Here is a 21,812-nt window from a genome sequence, read left to right on the forward strand (position 1 = left end):
TCTAGTCACCACCACTGACTAGCCAGGGAATTTAGCTGAGCTGTGTGCAAATGGCCTCTTGAAATTCTCCTCCTCACTTGTGGGCAGAGAAATTTGGGACACAATTTCTCCAAATTTCTCCAAGGGGGGACGAGAAATTCTCAACAGTTTCTCCCAGGTAGGGCTGCCCATTCGCAGGTCTTGTTGTAGCACAGCTCCTTCTCCTTCTTTTGGGAAGGGTTTTTTTTGGGGGGGGGTGCTGCTAGAGGATCAGCTGTCTTGGCAGGCCGGCCCCCAGTTTGCATCCACCGCAAGGCAGGTGGGGGCAGTGTTGTGTCCAGCTCCAGGGACGAGGTGGAGTTCATGCTCTGCCAAAAGCTGTCCTCCAATTCCCCGAACGTTTCCTCCCTCTATGAAAGAGGCTTCCCTTGTTCTGCCTCATTCGGGATGTTTCATCATGTATTTCTGTGGAGTTTCTGAGCTTCCCTAATCATAGCAAGGCTCCCAGGCTGCCTGCACATCCTGATCAGAAAAAGCCCCATGGGAGAATTTACCTCATGGTGCCTTAAACTGGGCTTTGACTGAAGTGTGGGAAGCAGAGGAGGCCACAGGCATAGTAGCCTCCTCAGCTCCCCAGGTCCCAGGGCATAGTTTGAAGGCACATGAGGCAGTCACCTGTTGAAAGAGGTCTGGGTGTCAATGCTTGGAGGGGAGACTACCTGGGAACCACATGTAGCCACCTTGAGTTCCATGATGGAAGAAAGGCGGGATATAAATGTAATAAATAAATGAAAATGAACAAATAAATACAGGCAGCCAGAGGGATGATTGTACAATGCAAAACAAGACACTTGTAAGAGACTCCTCGGCCACCTCCTAAGTAAGGTGAGCCCAAGAAAGCCAACCCCAACCCCGGAGAATTTCTCCAAAATTTATTCACCATTGAGTTTCTTTTCAGAAGCATTTACTCTTCTATCAAGTGGAATGAGGATGGTCGAAAAAAAGTGGGAGAAATTTTAGGCACAGCACTAAAATTTAGTCCATCAGGGTGTTCGGTACGGAGCTGCGCCAAAAATCCCCCCCTCGATCTTCATCCCCTATGTAAGAGTGTGTGTTTGTGTGTGCGTGTGTGTGTGTGTGTGTATTTTCACCTTTTGAAGTGGGGGGGAGACACTTCTATGAAATTTTCAGGGGTTTGGTGATGGTGGGGGATTGGCTTAATTTAGTAAGTTCTTTACCTCTCCTCCCACTCCCTTGTTTAAAAAAGGCCTCATCACAGCTGCTCGTACTGAAGCATCTCAGCCGGGCCAGAAGCATAGCATTGTTCCCATGGGTCTTCTTCTGGCTCAGCCCCCAGCAAACATTGGTTCAATGCTACTCTCTAGACCGCTATGATCAGCCACAACAAGACTTTTTTTTCAGTCTTAGAAAAAGGAAATCCAACTCCATCTCCCCCTGAACATTTCTGAGAGTTTCACTGACCCAACATCTGGGAGAGTTCCCCCTGCCCTCAACAAATTGCCCCCCAAAAGCTGGGCTGGAACATTCGGCCCAATTCTAGTTTGGCGCTATACTTGGCAAACCTGCTTCAGTCAAATAAAGGCAAATAAGCAATGGGAGTGGCTTTTAAGCAAGAAGTGATGGAAGCGAACACCAATGAAGGATAGCATAAACCCCAATTTTCCCATGTGATAGGAGGAAAAACAAAATGTTTATTGAGAATCCTGATTTTTCATCCCAGAGGCTGAATCACTACTGAAGCAACTCTATCATTTGAAAAGTTGATGTATGCACCAAAATACCAAGGAATGAAATGAACCAAGAAAACAGAACATTAGCAGTGCAGATCCCTTAATATTTGCAAGTGTGCAGCTGAATGTCAATTTCTTCTTCCCATCATGGTGGATCTGTTTCATTTTGACATGTTGCTTCTTTAGAGGGATAGATGCTGGACTTGTTCCCGAGACGATATGATCTTTCCATCTTTAATCTCCTCCGTAATGGTGCGGATCTTTTTAGTGATCTGGGAGACCGGAGCACAGACTGGAGGAGAACATTCTGGCACGCATGGAACCCTGGGAAGCCTGAGGTTGCAAAGAAATTCGAGGTGAAAATTGGAGAAGAGAAGAAAGTTGGCACACATGCTTATTGTGGGTTAGTCTACTAAAGTTCATGACTGGGGAAGGCAATGGCAAACCACTCCGCTATAGTCTGCCATGAAAACGCCAGCGTAAGCAAGCATCCCTCTAGGGGTCAGCAATGACCCGGTGCTTGCACAGGAGGAATCTTTCCTTTCCTACTAAACTTGGTAGTCATCCCCCCAAACCCCCAAATTGTCCCCACTTTTCCCAAATTGTGCCTCTTAATTTGGTTTCTTGCACCCATACCCAGAAAGAATAGAGGCATGGGACACTCCTCATTGGGTTAACTAGGGCCCCAAGTTTATTCATATTGAACAGAGGAGATCTGCAACAAATACTGCAAGCTGCTGGGCAGAAAACTGGCTAAGGCAAGAACCACCTTGCAAGTAGGAATGTATGCGAATTTCCTTTCAGTTTGTTAAACATCAGAACTTCCTCCATTCGCACCCTGAACACAAGCGCATTTTCCAGGCAAAGCTCACATGTTCCCACACTTGCAATTGCATTTGCAAAATATGTTCATTAGACAAATATGCACTTTAAACCTGCACATTTGGGGGGGGGGATGCATTTTCACACTTGAGTCAATGTAAGCATTTGGGGTGGAGTGGGGTGGGGTATCAGGATACGTTGAACTCCATCTTCCCTGAGAAATGTTGCCCATCTTATTTAAACTCTTTTGCCTTAGACATTTCTCCCAAGCAGGAACACCCCACTCCAAATTAGGGATGTATGGATGATGTAAAATCCGTTCCATGTTTCGCGGATTGTCAAGTGCCTTTCTTTCCATCGTCTGCCCATCGATGGAACTGGATGCTTTTTTTTATTCCAAAGTTGCCCAAATTCCCCCAAGTGCTCATTTTCGTGTTTTAGCCTATGGGGAAAATGCGCATTTTGGCTGGTTTTTTAAAATGATGAAATTTGTGCAAAATTTAGGAAAGTTAGAAAAGTGGTCCTCAAGTCTGCAGAATATGCCCGAAATGGGAAAAGCCAGTCTGCTGAGAAATCCAATGGAACTCATTTGGTTCTATTGCCGATTTCCCCAACATCCCTACTCTGAATATGCCTTGAATTTTCACTTTTGGTGAAATTAGGTGGCAATCATAGTTCTTATCAATGCAAACACCTATTTCTTACTGTACACCTATGTACCATTTCGGACTGCATGTAGGGGTTCTCCTCACATTGAATGCTCCTCCATACCACCACCCCCGTGCCACACCCTGCATGTTATTTGTTGTTTGCAGGGAATGTTATTTTGTAGGGAGGAGTGTTCCATTGCATGAGCCCCTAACTCCCATCTGAAGTTGTACAATCCATCCACAGGATTACCCCCTCAGTGAGAACTAGACAAATGTTCACAAGTTGTAGGCTTAGCTTTGCCCAGTGCCCATTTGGGTTACACATACTTGCAATCTTCTCCCTCCAAAAGACGTCGGTATGTTGCAATCTCCGATTCTAGGCGAGTCTTGACATCCAGCAGAACCTTGTATTCGTGGCTTTGGCATTCCATGTCACATCGGAGGTCACCTAACTGAGCCTCTATGTTGCTGATCAGGCACTGGAGCTGTGCTAGTTGGGTGCTGTAGCGGGCTTCGGTTTCTTGCAGAGTGCATTCTAGAGCAGTTTTCTGAGAGGGAAAGAAGAGATACTAAATCGTATGGTTTCCAGAGGGGTAGCCATATTAGTCTGTTGCAGCAAAAACAACAAAGAATCTTGTGGCACCTTGAAGTGAAACAGCTGATCTGCAGTTCACAAAGAACTTCAATTCTATCACCTGTGGCTAAAATTGAGATAAAGGACCATCTGGATAGTGCTGGATATGCAATGCTAGACTAGCTAGTGATCCAGGAAGACAATTCTTAGTTCTTATATTCTTACATATTGTGTCAGTAGATAAAAAGTGCTGGACCTAAACTAATTAAGAAGCCTTCCTGTATTTAAATATAAGAATAAAACTTGAAGAGCATCCCAACAGAGATAGGAAGAAAGAGAACGGAGGCTGTGTTAGGTTTGATTGGGTAGAAAGTTATGAGATGTGTTGAGATTGATACTAAAATGAGTGCTGGCTTATCAGAAGTTACTTATGTAGGCAAGGCATACATAGAATATGGCTCCGGAAGGGAGCACAAGGCCATCTGGACTGTGCGAGAGAAGATCCTCCCTCACCCACAAAACCTCCTATTGACATACCATGTTTTGTTGGGTATCTAGATCAATCTCAAGTGTCTGGACAGTGTGTCTCAACTCAATGATTTCCGACTGGCAAGTCTGCAGCTCTTCACCACTGGAGAGCACCTGTTGGTTCAGCTCTTCCATCTAAAACAAACAAAAACGGTGAGGTTGAGCATGTCTCCATTGTGGGGGAAACCATCTCTCCTTTGTGGCTCCTTGGAGACGCCCTCCCAAGATACCCACCTTGGATGAGAACCAAGTCTCAATGTCTCGGCGATTTCTTTCAGCCAGGCTTTCGTACTGGCTCCTTATCTCATCCAGGATCTTGTTCAGGTCGCACGATGGGGCGGCATCCACCTCCACGTTAACTCTGGCCCCAAGTTTGGAACGCAGTGCACTGGCTTCCTGCAGGAAGGGACAGCCCATTTCACTTAACTTGGATTACTTGGGGAACATGGTTGGGTTTCCATTAGATGTAAAAACCCAATCCCAAGGAGCAAGGACTGAAGGGGAGTTGTGATGGCTCCACATGGGGCTTCGCTTGATCCTACTGTAGTCCTGTTTTGCACTGCAGAGCACCTGTTTCCTTCTTCTCACCAGGCCAAGTGTATTCCAATGCTGTTTAGAGGTAGGACCTTACTTTGTTCTATGAAGTATGTTATTCATTTTCCGGGCCCAATTCAAGGCATTGGTATTGACCTTTAAAGCCCTATATGGTTCCGGCCCAGTCTATCTTAAGGAGTGCCTCCAGCAACACCAGGGATGCTGCTCAATGAGATCAGCCTCTGAAGGTCTTCTCTCTGTCCCATCAGCCAGGACAGCTAGGCTGGTGAGGGCTAGGGAGAGGGCCTTTTCTGTGGTGGCCCCCACTCTGTGGAATCCCCTCCCTAGTGATCTCCGCTGTGCCCCCTCTTTGATGAGCTTCTGCTAGGCTTTGAAAACTTGGCTGTTTAGGCAGACGTTTGGGGTGAGTTAGGGTTTTTTTTTTTAGAGCAATGTTGTTTTGTTCAGTTGATTATGTTGTGTTTTGTGTTATTCGTATTGTATGCCCACCTAGAGTGGCCAGGTATCCATCCAGATGGGTGGCCAATAAATCTAATTTTAAAAAAAAAATAATTTAGAGTGGGATGTCAATTCAGTTTTGGCCATCTTGAATATTGGGGTATATATATAACCAATACCCACACTGAATTATAATAAACTAACAGTGCAATCCATTATATGTCTACTCAGCAGTAAGTCCCATGGAGTTCAATGGGACCTGCTCACATGTAAATATATAAAGGATTGTAGCTGACCTGTTCATTTCTGTGCATCTGTTGTCCTAAAGAAATTCCATAATATAATATCATATTCTATGATCCACCTTTCCTATAAGGATTAAGGCATGTAACAATTTTTTTAATTGCCTTTCTCTTCTTGACACCACCATAAAATAGATAATTTCTATTCAGGGATAACTGATGAGTTCAATGGGGCTCCTGTCCAGGTAACTGGGTATAGGACTGCAGGCTAAATTAACTTATTTGACACTTTTTGACCCCGGCCCCTAGTTTCCTGTCGATAATGTGGCCAGATGCAAAAGAGGTCAGGTCTCCTGCACCTTTAATAGTTGTGTAGCAGAGGGAAATTCAGCTGGTGTGACTTGTGAGGTAAAGCACCCATGCTGAAATCTGCACTTTGTACAACTATTAAACCTGCAGGAGACCTGGCCTCTTTTGTACCTCGCTATCCTCATACAAAAAGGTGTTGTGATGTTACCTCCAGTATCAGAGGCAGTATGTCTATGTACACCAGCTGCTGGGGAACACAAGTGAGAGAGTGCTATTATGCTCATGCCCTACTTGTGGGCTTCCCATGAGCATCTGGTTGGCCACTGTGGGAACAGAGTGCTGGACTAGATGGACCCTTGGTCTGATCCAAAACAGTTCTTATGTTCTTACACTACTTTGAAAAAGAGTCATACTAGGGCTCTAGAAAACCACCATAACAGAGGGAGTTCCATACATGTGGAGCAGCTGAGAGTATTTCTCAATGTGCCCTTGATGGTTCATTTTTGGTGGACTTCTGTTATTGCAGGGGCATTATCAGTCGATCCTCAACACCATGATGGTGCACTGGGAAAGAGACTGTCCACTGCACATGGAACGACATTCTTCATAAATAACAGAATGTAGCAACTGCAACCTTTTCCCCAGCTAAGTTTTGTTCTTACCTCCTCGTGGTTCTTCTTGAGGCAAAGGAGCTCCTCCTTGAGGGATTCAAGCCGGGGTTCCAGGTCAGCCTGGGAGAAGGTCAATTCCTCCAAAACTATGCGCAGCGCATTGATATCACTCTCAATGCTCTGGCGAAGTGTCAGCTCAGCCTCGTACCTTTGGAAGAGGAGATGTTAACACAAAACAACAAGCACAAAGTTGTCTTCCCTTCATTAGGGAAAAAATTGTTTAAAACAGGAGTCATCCTTTGTAGGAAGGAAGGTTCTTATCGGAGGCCTTTTCTAGCTGAAGTCACATCTCTAGAGTAAGTTCTTGCTCTAAGTAAGACTAACTTACTTGGTCCTGAAGTCATCAGCAGCTAGGTGGGCATTGTCAGTTTCTAGGAACAGCCTGGCATTGTCTGTCTTGGCATGCAGGATCTGCACAAGAAATCACAGAGCTGTGAATTGTTCTTAAAGTTGTGGAGAAAACATGAGGCAATGATTTTAGAAAGCAACATTTCTTATTCTGGGTGTTCTATCTGAATGACCTGGGGCAGGAAGATGGATAATGCTGACAAAAGATGAATGAAAATATTATGGATGCTGAAAGAAGCATTGCCCAAAATGAAGGGATGACCCTTAGAGCAATTTGCCCAAGGCCATTCAGTGAGTTCATGCAGGGATGCTGTCAGGGCAGAATGCTGGGGCAGAAGTCCAGGGCCCCACTCAGTAGAATGAACAGTGGGCCTCCCAAACACAGCAGGTCTGCTTTACCATATTTTGAAGTAAGTGACATAATACTCATTACCGCTGAAGTAGAAAAATAACTGCCTTTTGGTATACTGCATGCTGAAAGTCACGTAGGCAAAAGGAAGGTGGTTGATTAACTTACTGGCTGATTAACTTACTGTACACGTGTCACACAAATGCCTATCAGAACCCTTGACTCTGGAATCCAGAAAAACACCCTGTAAAGAAGTTTTTCCCCCTTGACCTTTTAGGTAACAGACTAAAGCTGACGTCATGTGCCTTGTTTACTTCTTTGTATAAATACCAAAGTCGCCTATTGTTCTGAGTTCAGTCCCGAGGAACCATGTTGGTCACTCCTGACTGCACCACACCTTGGCGCCTTAAGCAATACACATCCACTCAAACCTAAAACATTTTGAAGCATCATTCTTCAAGAGGAAAAGGAGTTTTTCTCTAACACCATCCAAAGAATGGAGGCCATAAGACCATTATGTCCAGAGCCTAAAATTGCCTAACTCTACCATTGAGTAGATGGCTTGCCGATATAAATGTATTGTTTTCATGTAATTAATGTGTCTGGTTCTTTAAACAAAATGTAGTGATCAGGATTCAGACAATGTTGTGGGAGGGGTAACCCTCTCCTCCTGCACTCTGGAACATTCTCACCACCACCATCCCTCGCTCCCCAGAAGCCTATATTTGCCCAGAAGGGATGCTGCTACTGACACCAATCCCAGCTTCCCTCCAGTGGCAAATGGCAGCATCGAAAAGGGTGTTCATTGGGACCATGATGTGGGTGAAAGAGTTAATCCCTTCTTCCTGTGTACTGTGCAGTCCTGATCCTGAATCCCCATCTCCAATTTCTGGTACTTAAAAAACACCCCCCACCACCACCATCACATTTAGCATAAAGTGAAGTTAGGTCCTAAGTCACAGCAAGTAGCAATGAGCAGGTTGTGCGAAGCGTAGAAAGTAGCGCTGGGAGAAGCATTAAGAGATAATGGGAGACCATTTCTTTGTAATGGTCTAATGGGATACGAGATGGAGAAGGTACTTGCTTTATTCCCTCTTCCTCTTTCAAGTGGATAAAGAGAAGAAGCAGAATAATCCAGTCAATCAAAATGATTTGCTGTCCACACAAAAAAATTAAAGCCCTTAACAAAGATCAAGCTCACTTTGTCAGTGAAGCCCTTGCTTAGCCACCAATAAGTAGTATTAAATAAATGAGTAAATACGAAAGAATGTCTAACTACATTTGCTAGTGTGCCTTCGTTATTACCCTCCCCTATCCCACATCCCAGTTTTCTCCCTCCCTCCCCGCTATCCGACCAGATTGGAAGCTTTCTGTGGCAGGGGCCTGCCTTTACATTGCATAAAGCACACCACAAGCAAAACCGAGCACTTTAAACATCTCTCGATTTCAACCAGAGAAAATTAAGCATTGAAGTCAGCTCTGGCTGGATTGTCTCCTGTTGAAATGGACAGATGTACATGAACGGTGCCTCGCAAATGAATAATAATGCAAGAGCCATTACCTGGTGCTGGAGTTCCTCAATAATCTTGTAATAAGACTGAAAGTCAATGCACACATAGGGGACTTGGCATTCGTACCATTCGCGGATCTTGCATTCCAGGTTGGCGTTTTCCTGCTCCAGGCACCGCACTCTCTCCAGGTAGCTTGCCAGGCGGTCGTTCAAGCGCTGCATCAGCTCCTTCTCATTGCAACTGAGGATCCCTTCGTCATGCCAGCCATAGCTTCCAACAAACCCAGGTCCGAAGGAGCTGCTTGGCGGGCAGATGCTAGGCATGCAGGTCCCGGCTCCCAGCTTGATGGATGAGGATGACACACTCCTGCTGCCAAAGGCAAGGCTCGGATCTCTGCATGAGCCACCAGAGTGGATGGAAGACATCCGAGTGAGACCCCTGGAAGGGCCACACAGTCCCTTGACGGAACCAGAAGAGATGGTCTGGGCATAGTACTTGGAAGCCATAGCGCCGGCGGATGAGTAAAAGGAGGGATGCTTTAGCAGATTTGCACAAGAGGTCAGAAAACCCAGATTGCCACAGAGTGAACTTGTCATTCTCCACCAGAGCATTTTTATACTCCACATATTGGGTGTTGGCATGTTATAGAGGCTGTTTCTCTTGGGAAAGTTGTTGCCAGCTTTCCTATGAGCATTGCAGAGCCTGTTGTTTAATTGCCCATCACGAGACAACTTCCTCATAAAAAATGAAATGGCTCAGGTGAGTCACTAGCGATTCATGATGTGCATTTTATAGCATCCCCAAAGAGGCCTTTCATCACAATTAGGCTCCGGCTTTCATTAATGGAGCATGGGGGGTACTAGGTGGCAAATGGCACTAGAACCCAAGTTGCACTTTTTGGTGTGTGTCTAAATTGTCACACCAATGGCACAGTTGTAAACATGTTGATGAAGAGGTAAGTGGCATTGAACTGAGGGGCTTACTTCCTAAGCACACTTAAGAATGCAGCCTGGAAAACTCTAGGTCTTCCAAACAGCCCCTTCGTAGAATCATAGAACAGGAGGGTTGGAAGGGGCCTATAAGACCATTGAGTCCAACCCCCTGCTCAGTGCAGGAATCCAAGTCAGAGCATCCCTGACAGGTGGCTCTCCAGCCTCGTCTTGAAGGCCTCCGGTGCGGGAGAGCCCACCACCTCCCTAGGTCCTTGGTTCCATTGTTGTATTGCTCTAACAGTCAGGACGTTTCTCCTGATGTTCAGCCAGAATCTGGTTCTTGTCACTTGAGCCCATGATTCTGTGTCCTGCACTCTGGGATGATCGAGAAGAGATCCTGGCCTTCCTCTCTGTGACAACCTTTCAAGTACTTGAACAGCACTATCCTATCTCCCCTCAGTCTTCTCTTCTCAAGGCTAAACATAGGGATGTTAGAGAAATCCTCCACGGATTCAAATGAGGCCGGATTCTCTGGAATCCATCCTCAGGAATCCGCAGCAGATTGGCACCACTTACCTCTGCTCCAGGAAGATTGGAGGTGGAACAGCACTCGCCTGCTTCTTCCACCAGAGTTGTTCGCCTCCTCTGTGCCGATCGCCATTTCTTTCTTTTTTAAAAAAAAGGCGATTGGCAGGATGTGCCCATAGACTTATAAGCAAATAGAGCCATGAATTTTGCGTATAAGCCTATGGATGCATAGACTTATACACAAGATTCATGGCTCTATTTGCATATAAGACTATGGGCACATCCTGCTGATCGCCATTTTTTTTTTTTTTTTAAGAAATGGCGATCGGTGCAGAGGAGGTGAATGGCTCTGGCCGGCAAGGTTAGCAGCCCTATAGCCGGTGCAGCTCTGAGGAACCGTTGTGGAGTGGAGCCACTCTGGAGGATTCCGGGGGGGGGGGAGAATGGATCGACTCCCCACCCCCATGGATTCCCCACTAGAACGGATGGTGGGGAATCCATACATCCCTAATTAAACATGCCCAGTTCTTTTAGTCTTTCCTCACAGGGCTTTGTTTCCAGTCCTCTGATCATCTTTGTTGCCCTCCTCTGAACCCTCTCCAGCTTGTCTGCATCCTTCTTAAAGTGTGGTGCCCAGAACTGGAAACAGTACTCCAGATGAGGCCTAGCCAGTGCTGAGTAGAGGGGAACTAGTCCCTGGATTTGGAAGCTATGCTTCTATTAATGCAGCCCCAAAGAGCATTTGCCTTTTTTGCAGCCACATCACATTGTTGGCTCATATTCAGCTTGTGATCGACAACAATTCCAAGATCCTTCTCGCTTGTAATGTTGTTGAGCCACGTATCCGCCATCTTGTAACTGTGCATTTGGTTTCTTTTTCCTAGATGCAGAACTTGGCATTTGTCCCTATTAAATGTCATTATGTTGTTTTCTGCCAAGTGCTCCAGTCTATCAAGATCACTTTGAATTCTGTTTCTATCTTCCAAAGTATTAGCTATCCTGCCCAATTTTGTGTCATCTGCAAATCTGATCAGCATTCCCTGCACCTCCTCCTCCAAGTCATTAATAAAATGTTGAAGAGCACTGGGCCCAGGACTGAGCCCTGTGGTACCCCACTCATTACCTCTCCCCAGTTTGAGCAGGTCCCATTGAGAAGCACTCTTTTGAGTCCGTTTCTGTAGCCAACTGTGGATCCACCAGATTGTTGTTTCGTCTAGCCCACTTTAAGCTAGTTTGCTCATCAGGATATCATGGCACACTTTGCTGAAGTTGAGGTATATGATGTCTACAGCATTCCCATGGTCCACAAGGGAGGTTACTTGATAAAAAAAAATGAGATCAGATTTGTCTGGCAGGACTTGTTCTTGACAAATCCATGTTGGCTTTGAGTAATCACTGCATTGTTTTCAAGGTGCTTCCAGATGGATTGCTTTATCATCTGCTTCAGAATTTTCCCAGGTTGTATTCATACAATACAAGTTGTTTTCATACAGCTTGTGATTTGTGCTTGCAAATGTTGTATCTCAAGATCTAACAAATCTTTACAAACCATGTCTGCTACCAACTGAAGTTGTTGACAAGGAAAGAAATGGAAATTGAGTGGAAAAGAAAAGAGAAAGTTTTGAAACATGGTAATAAAGCCTGAGGGTTGGCCAGAGGCCTCCCCAGTGGAGGAGGCCCTGGCCAACAGTAGGGACTGAAGTGGAAAAATACTAGGGCTAGGGATGTATGAAAAGGCTTACCTGTTTTGTTTCATGACATCCGCGGTGGGGGGGAGGTGCTCCATCCCTCCCCCTGAAATCCTCGCTGGCTGGCTCCGTGCAACTCCGCGGATCCACCAGCCGGGACCACCTGCAGCGACATCCGGCCGCTGCTGGGCTGCGCAGGGATGCAAATGGCGGCCGCCGTAGCCGCTGCCATTTGCGTCCCTTTTTTTTGCCGTGATAGGCTACGTAAATATTTGCATAGCCTATCACAGCAAAAAAAGGGAACGTAAATCGTGGCAGCTATGGCAGCCGCCAATTGCATTCCCTTTTTTTCCCTGTGATAGGCTATGTAAATATTTACGTAGCCTACCATGGCAAAAAAAGAGAACACAAATGGTGGCGGCTACAGTGGCCGCCATTTGCATTCCCTTTTTTTCCCCGTGATAGGCTATGTAAATATTTATGTAGCCTATCACGGCCTCCGCAGGGATGTAAATTCATTAGCTGTGATAGGCTACGTAAGTATTTACATAGCCTATCACGGGAAAAATCATGAAGCGAATGGCGGCTGCAGACGCGGCTGCCATTCACAAAGCAGCACGAACAGCACCAGGTAGGTGCTCCATTTCGTGCGCCTTTTGTGGGGTGGTGGGGCGGGGGGGGCTTTGTTCTGCCATGAATTTCAGGGGGCTGAATGCACTGGCATTTGGCCTCACTGAGATCCATGGTGGAATTCTCTGCCATCCCTAACTAGGGCTGTACACCACTTCGGCCCAAGGCCTGAACCCCAAGTCAAAGTGGGCTGCTTCAGGTCACTTTGAGCCTCTTCTGTGGTGAAGTGGAGGGGGCACAAAGTGACCCGGAGTGGGTCAGCGGCTACCCAAAGCACTCAGTGTGCTTCGGAGCTTCGTCACCCCTGGCCCAGCCATTCCAGGTCCTTACCTGAGCTGTAGGGATGTACGGAAGTCACTTCCCTGTTCGCAGATTATGTTTATGGTGGGGGGGAGGCGTTCCGTCCCTCCCCCCGGAATCCTGGACGGGGGGGAAGGCGCTCCGTTCCTCCCCCCCCGGAATCCTCCATGGCCGGTTGTGCTCTGCGGCAGCTCCACGGAGCAGCTGGCCAGCCCCAGCCAGGCCAGAGCCATCCACAGCCGGATTTCTGGCCGCGGAGGGCTCTGGGTAAAAAAAACAAAAAAAAACCCGCGTACGCAAATGGCGGTGGCTATGGCCACCACCATTTGCGTTCCTTATTTTTGCCCTCTTAATCTACGTAAATATTTACGTAGACTATGAAGGTGAAAATAAAGGGAAACGCAAATAGCGTAGCGGGCATTATTTGCGTCCCTTTTTGATTCCCCGTTTTAGCCTATGTAAATATTTACATAGGCTAAAACGGGGAATCAAAAAGGGACGCAAATAGCGCCCGCTACGCTATTTGCATTCCCCTTTATTTTTGCTGTCATAGCCTACGTAAATATTTACGTAGACTAAGACAGACAAAAATAAGGAATGCAAATGGCGGCGGCTGTAGCCACCACCATTTGCGTATGCGTTTTTTTTTAACCCACCCAGCCGTGATAGGCTATGTAAAGATTTATGTAGCCTATCGCCTCGTTTTTTGTTTTTTTTTAACCTAGCCATGATAGGCTATGTAAATCTTTATGTAGCCTATCATGTCTTTTTTTTTTTTTATAAGAACAAGAGTGGAAATGGAGGAGGCCGCCGCCGGAACCGCCGCTGCTTGGAAGATCCGCCCCAGGTGAATCTTGTCCCAGGGGGGATCCCTGGGGGGGATCCGTGGGGGGGCGGGGGGGCAGGCCGTTCCGCCACAGATTTCGGGGGGGGCGAATGCACTGGCATTCGGCCTCACCGAGATCCATGGTGGAATTCTCTGCCATCCCTACTGAGCTGCCACCGCCACTTCCGCCACCACCTCCATTGCTGCCGCCACCATCGCTGTCTGTACTACTGCTGCCACCTTCTGAATCCACCTCCGTCACTGCCACCATGATCGCTGTCCGTGCCGCCGCCGCCTTCCGAATCCCACTTTGGGTTGGGGGCTGAGTGGGGTTGGGCCCCCCCAAAATCTGCCTGAGCCGAATCAGGCCCACCTCCGAAGCCACAAAGCAGCTTCCAAGTTGGATTGGGGGGGGCCTGCACAGCCCTAAAAAATACCACTTGCATGGTTAGCATGGGAATGTGTTACTGAGATGCTGAGAATGACGTAGGCAAAAGGACATAGTGACTGGATTAGCGCTAGAGGCCAGTGGCTGATTAACCTACTGTGCATGCGTCACAATGCCTAGCACGGCCCTTGTCTCTGGAAACCGGAAAACTTCCGCTGAAGGAAGGTTGTAGCCCCTGGACTCAGCGCTGCACCAAATGCCAACTGACGTCATGGGCCTTGTTTACTTGTTAGGGTAAATGCCAAAGTCACCTATTGTTCTGGGTCCAGTTCCAAGGGGCCACGTTGGCAACACTTGACCTCACCACACCTTGGTGTTCTGGTAATAAACATCCACTCAAACAAAAGTCAGTGTCTGTTCTTTGGCTAAGCCCAGCAGAGGGCTAAAATTCTGCAACACACCTTTCCATGGTTCTGATAACCCCCCTCCATTCCTTATTGCCTGTTGCTAACTGTGGGGTGAGATACAAATACTGTAAGTTCCCTAACTTCAGATCTGGGAAAACTGCTTACAGACAGGTCATCATTCTTGTAAGACCCTGAACTTTAAAAAATGATATTGAACCATTGTTTCTCCTCTTTATATGACATCCTGTTATGATTAAGGATGTGTGAACTCACCCCCATCTGGGTTCTCCAGACTCCTGCCCAGCCCCTGCTCCTGCTTACCAGTCCCCGGACTGCGCTCGAGCCCCTCCCACTCTCTGCGAGCAGCCCTCACTCACCCCAGCAGCCTTGTCGAGCTCTGTGGCTGCCATTTCTAAAAAAAATAAAACGCCGATCGCAAAAATCCGCAAGTTTTTGTATGCGCGAAAATGCGCATTTTTGCAAATGTGCATATTCTCAAGTGTGAAATGTGAAGTTTTGTGAAGGCATGCATTATTGTGTGTATGAAAATGTGCATCTTTGTAAAATTCGCATTTTCGCACATACACAAATTTGTGCATCCACAAAATGTGCATTCTCGCACACACGAATATGTGCATTCTCAAAAAGTGTGATCGCAAAAGTGTGTGCAAATTTGCGCAGTTTTGAGATTGCCATTTCATTTCTCAGAAAATGACAACTGCTAAGGTCGACAAGGCTGCCAGGCCGAGTACAGGCCATTCGCCGAGCACAGGCAGGGGCTGAGCAAGCAGGGGTTGGGGGTGCAGGCAGGAGCAGGTCCGCTAGATTCCTGGACTGAGTCAGGCACCCGTGCCATCTCTAGTTATGATTCACCCTCCCTGAATAATCTTTTCTCTAGAAGCGTTACCTCCAGGTGGAGTTTCAAATGAGTTCAGATTTTCATGAATCCAACCTGTGGATTAGCTTTTTCCAATTTGTGTGGATTCCAAAGACTTGCAGACTTTGCATTTGCAAAGAAACAAAATTCTTGTACAAAAAATCTGATTCTGTCAAGGAGAGGATGACAGAATGAAAGATGCCTGGCAATCTGTGAAACACAGGTGGAATGGATTTAACAAACTCCGTACATCCCTCCCTCTCCGCAGATACACAGATAGTGCCTTTGGGTATCAGGAGTCCTCTGTATGGACTCTACGCTCATGCTGTATCTCTATGCTGGACCACTCAAGGCAGATGTGAAGAAGCTGGGCCCGGTGCTCATCAACATTTTTATTAATGACTTGGATGAGGAGGTGCAGGGAATGCTGATCACATTTGACTCAAAAGTGGGCAGGGTAGCTAATACCCTGAAGACAGAAACAAAATTGAAAGTGATCTTGATAGGGATGTACGAAAGTCACTTACCATTTCACAGATCTGCTTCACGGTGGGGAGGGAGGCACTCTGTCCCTCCCCCTGGAATCCTCGATGGTGGGGGGGAGGCCGCCATTTGCGTTCCTTATTTTTCGCCGTCTTAGTCTACGTAAATATTTTTACGTAGACTTTATTTTCGCTGTAATAGTCTACATAAATATTTACGTAGACAATTACAGCGAAAATAAAGGGGAACGCAAATAGCATAGTGGGCGCTATTTGCGTTATCGCCGTTTTAACCTATGTAAATATTTACGTAGACTAAAACAGCGAAAAATAAGGAACACAAATGGTAGGTGCCGTAGCTGCCGCCATTTGTGTACGCTTTTTTTTGTTTTTTTGTTTACGTAAGTCTTTATGTAGTCTATCACGTCTGGGTAAAAAAACAAAAAACAAAAAAAACAAAAGATCAGACTGGAAATGGTGGCAGCGGCAGCCAGTCGGAAGACCAGCCACCGCCAAAGCCGAAGCCGCCACTGGAGCCGCTGCCATCCAGAACATCCGGCCCAGGTAAGTCTCATCCCACGGGGGATCTGTGGGGGGGGGTGGGGGGGTGGCAGGCCGTTCTGCCACAGATTTCATAGGGCCGAATGCCAGTGCATTCAGCCTCACTGAAATCCGTGGCGGAATTCTCCGCCATCCCTAGATCTTGATAGACTGGAGTGCTGGGCAGAAAACAACAGAATGTAATTTAATAGGGATAAATGCCAAGTTCTGCACCTAGGAAAAAGAAACCAAATGCACAGTTACAAGATGGGGGATACATGGCTCAACAACACTACAAGCGAGAAGGATCTTGGAATTGTGGTAGATCACAAGCCGAACATGAACCAACAATGTGATGTGGCTGCAAAAAAGGCAAATGCTATTTTGGGCTGCATTAATACAAGTATAGCTCCCAAATCTAGGGATGGGGGAGAATTTCTCCACGAAACTTCAGGGGGCCGAGTGCCAACGTATTCGGCCCCCCGAAGTAGTTTCAGGGAGAAATTCTCCACCCCCCCGCCCCCTGCCCCCCCCTGGGATGGGACTTACCTTTCCCGAATGTCCCTCCCGGCGGCGGGTCCCGGCGGCGGTTTGGCAGGTCTTCGTCAGGGGCAGGGGCGGCAGCCAGTCTTTCGACCGGCTGCTGCTGCCGCCATTCCAAGAAAAGTAAAAAAAAAAACAAACGCCCCCATGATAGGCTACGTGACGATTAACGTAGCCTATCACGGCTAGATTTGCAAAGTCAGCGGTGATAGGCTACGTAAATCGTCACGTAGCCTATCACGGGTGACTTAAAAAAAAAAGCACGTACGGCTAATGGCGGCCCCCATAGGGAGCCGCCATTCGCGTTCCTTATTTGGTCGCTGTAGTCTACGTAAAGATTACGTAGACTACGGCGAAAATAAGGGCAACGCTATTTGCATTGCCCTTATTTTCTCCATAGCCTACGTAAAGATTTACGTAGACTACAGCGACCAAATAAGGAACACGAATGGCGGCTCCCTATGGGGGCCGCCATTTACGTACGCGCTTTTTTTTTTTTTTAAGTCACCCGTGATAGGCTACGTGATGATTAACGTAGCCTATCACGGCTGACTTTGCAGATCTAGCCATGATAGGCTACGTAAATCGTCACGCAGCCTATCACGGGGGCGTGTTTTTTTTAACTTTTTATTTCGCGGCTGGGAGAGGCGAGGCGCCTCCTCCCCGGCCTGAATTTTGGCGGGGTGAGGAGGGAAGCCTCCCCCCCCGGCCTGAACTTCGGGGGGAGCAGCGAAGCGCCTCCCCCCCACCGCGAAGCAAGCTGCGAGACCAGGTAAGTGGCTTTCGTTCACCCTTACCCAAATCACGTGAAGTACTAGTTCCCCTCTACTCAGCACTGGTTAGGCCTCATCTGGAGTCCTGTGTCCACTTCTGGGTGCCACACTTTAAGAAGGATGCGGACAAGCTGGAGAGGGTTCAGAGGAGGGCAACAAAGATGATCAGGGGACTGGAAACAAAGCCCTATGAGAAGAGACTGAGAGAAATGGGCATGTTTAGCCTTGAGAAGAGAAGACTGAGGGGAGATAGGATAGTGCTGTTGATGTACTTGAAAGGTTGTCAGAGAGAGGAAGGCCAGGATCTCTTCTCGATCAACCCAGAATGCAGGACACTGAATAATTGGTTCAAGTGACAGGAAGCCACATTCCGTCTGAATGTCAGGAAAAACGTCCTGACTGTTAGAGCAATACGGAGGCATTCAAGACAAGGCTGGACAGCCACCTGTCAGGGATGTTCTGACTTGGATTCTGCATCGACGGTTTTGTAGGCTCCTCCAACCCTATGATTCTATGATTCCAATGCATGTTGCATTAAAGATCTGATAGATTTGATGCCCGACCTCTGCAAAGCAGGCAATACAGAAAGAAGTGACAATTTGGTGCTTATTTAAAAAACGAGACTCATTCCTATTTAGCCGTCATGATTTTAAACCCCAGTGGTAGGAAAGTCTACTAGCATGAACAGTGAAAGTGGGGGAGGGCAGCTGTTGACGCTAGCAAAGTTCTGCCTTTATTGCAATGTTTATATGCTTCTCATCTTAAGATTTCAGGTGCCTCTTAAGTTTTTATAAGCTTCCCTCTTGAGTTGCACAGGTGCACACTCCTTTCTTAAGTTGCATTGCTGAGAAACACTGACAGGGCTGAGCACCTGAAGAAAGGAGCTGGGGAGAAACCATGGATTGCCCTCGGGCTTATTGATGCAGACCTGAGTGCTCAAGATGATTTCTCTGCCAGCTAATCCTTTCCCATCTCAGATCTTCTTCTTCTTCGCCTCGATTACAGATTTTGTTGAAAGCAGTCCCTCTATTTCTGATGTTCAGGCCATGAGTGCCGTTGCTTATGTAGCTGAAACCACTCCACCCATGCACAAGGGGGAGGTTTCAGCAGGGGGAGGAAAAAGCCTGAGGGATGGGAAATTCCCTAAAACAAGCCAATGGAGACTGAGTGGGCTTAGTGGCCATGGCCTGCTTGCTGATGGGGATGGGAAGTGGAAACCTGAGGGTGGCGAATGGAATGAAATGGCATTCCACACTGCGATGTTTTAGCCCTATTCAGGCATTCTGCCTGAATGGAGCACAAAAATGCATGTAAGAGCGATGGGGCTGCTCATGCCAGCTCTGCCCGCAACGACTCCCTTTCTTCTAAGTCTCTATCCTCCCTTTATTGAGCAGAGAAGTTTGAAGGGGACTTTTACTTGTGTTTGCTTGAACACGAGTGGAACCCTTTGTGTGAATGGGAGCCCTGGCAAAGCAGCAGTCCCAGTTACATGGAGGTTTCTACTTGGGTCCAAGTGAATGCATGTAGAAGCCCCCTTCAGTCCACACTGCTTAACATGGGGAGGTGTGGGCTTAGTGGCTGGGGCCAGCACAAGGCTGCTGTAGGTAGAGCCAGTGTGTTCAGCCCTGTGCCTCTTACATGTGTTCCTGTACCCTATTCAGGCATAATGCCTGAATAGGGCTTTTCTTGCAGGCTCCACTTGTAGCCAGCGCATAACCACATTTTCCTGGAGGTGATAAACCTGTACCACTTCAAGTTGAAGGTGGGGACTCACATGATGAAAAGTTTCCCCATAGAAAAATAAATCCCTCCACACAGAAAACTAGATGTTAGGGTGATGCCTTCTCTCTAATATGATAGTTTTCTTTATATAGACTAGAAATCTTTTTTTAAAAAACAGGGAGCATTCCATCATGTAAGCCCCCACCTGCAATCTAAAGTGATACAATCCAGATACAGGCTTACTGAGAAGTAGGCCTATCATACATTTCAACAGTCCCTATTTATAATGGGCGGTCCCTATTCTCTTGTACCTGTCACTGGTAAGCCACTGCCCAATTTCCCCTATGTTCCTTTTGTGGAAGACTTTAATGGTGCTTTTTTTAAAAAGAAAACTCTATGTGTTAGTGATCCCAACTTGTATCTATATAGCCAGAGAGTAAATCTCTCTGGGCATTCTCTCTCTGACATAACTTTTATGATACTTAAAGGAAGAAAAAGCATCCAAAATGCCTACGAAATCACATTCATTCACAAATTTGGCACTTTAAAAAAAGCAACAACTAAGGTAACTGTGTTGGTCCATGAGAAGATAATCCAAAATCCACAGTTGGGCAATCCCTTTATCCCAAATCCCCAATTCCACAAAACCATGCACCCTTTTGAGTTCCCAAGAAGCCTTCATCAGGCACAAAAGAAGGGAAATGGTAAGAAACCAAGTCCCCTGAATTGGCCAGGTGTTATGGCCATGAGGTCTGCAGTTTAGATAGATCCAGTTAGGGATGTACGAAAGTTCTGCCACGGATCTCGGGGAGGCCGAATGCCAGCGCATTCGGCCTCCCGAAATCGGTGGCGGAACGGTCCCCCGCCCCCCCGTCCCCCCCCAGGACGGGACTTACCTGGGGCAGATCTTCCTGGCGGCGGCGGCTCCGGCGGTGGTTTGGCGGTGGTGCGGCGGCGGCCGGTCTTCCAACCGGCTGCCGCCACCGCCATTTCCAAGTTTAAAAAAAAACAAAAAACCAAAAAACGTGATAGGCTACGAAAATCTTTACGTAGCCTATCACGGCTAAATTTTAAAAAACACCGTGATAGGCTATGTAAATGTTTATGTAGCCTATCACGGCTGAGTAAAAAAAAACAAAAAAACCCACGTGTACGCAAATGGCGGCACCCATGGGCACCGCCATTTGCGTTCCTTATTTTGGCACATCTTAGTCTACGTAAACATTTACGTAGACTACGGCAAAAATAAGGGAAACGCAAATAGCATAGCATCTACGCTATTTGCGTTCCCCTTATTTTCGCTGTAGTCTACGTAAATGTTTACGTAGACTAAGACGTGCCAAAATAAGGAATGCAAATGGCGGCGCCCATGGGCGCCACCATTTGGGTACGTGCGTTGTTGTTTTTTTTACTCAGCCGTGATAGGCTACGTAAACATTTACGTAGTCTATCATGGCTGACTGCAGGGACACAAACGGCAGCGGCTACAGCCACCACCATTTGCGTCCCTGCTAGACAGTGGCCGGATGTCCAGCCGCTGGCAAAGCCAGCCGGTGGCTCCGCAGAATCCCTGCAGAGCGGAGCCCACCGGCCAGGATTTGGGGGGGGGAGGGACGGAGCACCTCCCCCCCTGGCCAGAATTTCAGGGGGAGGGACGGAGCGCCTCCCCCCAGCATCAGCATAATCCGCGAACAGGTAAGTGACTTTCGTACATCCCTAGATCCAGTCTCAAAATAGAGATTTGCAGTCCGAATGAATTCACCAGTGCTAGGTGCTGCAGGGATGCAGTAGCAATGGCTGATCTTCATTTCCCAAAGCACAAAGGCCACCTGTAACTCTGATCTGCCTCTTGCCTTGGGTGAAACACACAGATCCTGAGGTGGCACAGAGAAGACATTCAGAGAAACATGGCAGTCCTTATATTAAGAAAGCTGGAGATTAATTTTAGATGGTGCACTAGGTAAAAAAGTAAATTGAAGCCAAATTTTATTATGAAAAAGGATATTGCCCTCAAGGCAATGTCCTTTTTCAAGTGGTAGAAAATAACCTTCCACCAATATGGAATAGCTGGTTCTGTCACTACAAAAAAAAAAGTACCTTGTTCGGGATTGCCTGGTTGTTCAGCACTTACACTCCAGTGCTCCAGCAAGTGTAGTCGATGAATAGATTGTGCAGCTGTTTTCATATTTCCCGCCCTGTCAGTCAGGGAGTGGTCTTTGACTTCTCCATATATTCAATTCGATTACTTTATCCCCCTCTGTATCTCAATCCGTGATTTACCTTCTAGACTCTACATAATTGCAATTCTGATATTTACAAGTTGTGTGGGCGTCTGATAACTGTGGTGGACACGATCGTTGACATGAGGTCTGTTCACACAACTTTCTCACCCAACGATTAGGTCATTTTTGGTGACTACATCGTACTGGAAAGCCATGTGGGTTCAACT

At 47.1% G+C, this 21,812-nt stretch overlaps 1 protein-coding gene across 1 annotated transcript; it reads right to left on the minus strand.

Moving 5' to 3' along the window:
• Positions 1–1,912: 1,912 nt before the first annotated feature.
• On the minus strand, positions 1,913–9,233 carry LOC146341037 (keratin, type I cuticular Ha6-like). The gene is made up of 7 exons (XM_084808255.1): positions 8,778–9,233; positions 6,848–6,930; positions 6,511–6,667; positions 4,539–4,700; positions 4,314–4,439; positions 3,530–3,750; positions 1,913–2,063 (listed from the first exon to the last, which is right to left on the minus strand). Exons 1-7 carry the CDS (start codon positions 9,231–9,233, stop codon positions 1,913–1,915), a joined length of 1,356 nt encoding a protein of 451 aa, XP_084664381.1.
• Positions 9,234–21,812: the final 12,579 nt, after the last annotated feature.

Source organism: Heloderma suspectum, chromosome 6 (genome assembly GCF_057233095.1).
Source record: "Heloderma suspectum isolate Gila_16-S chromosome 6, 16-S_ref, whole genome shotgun sequence".
Taxonomy (NCBI): Eukaryota; Metazoa; Chordata; class Lepidosauria; order Squamata; family Helodermatidae; genus Heloderma; species Heloderma suspectum.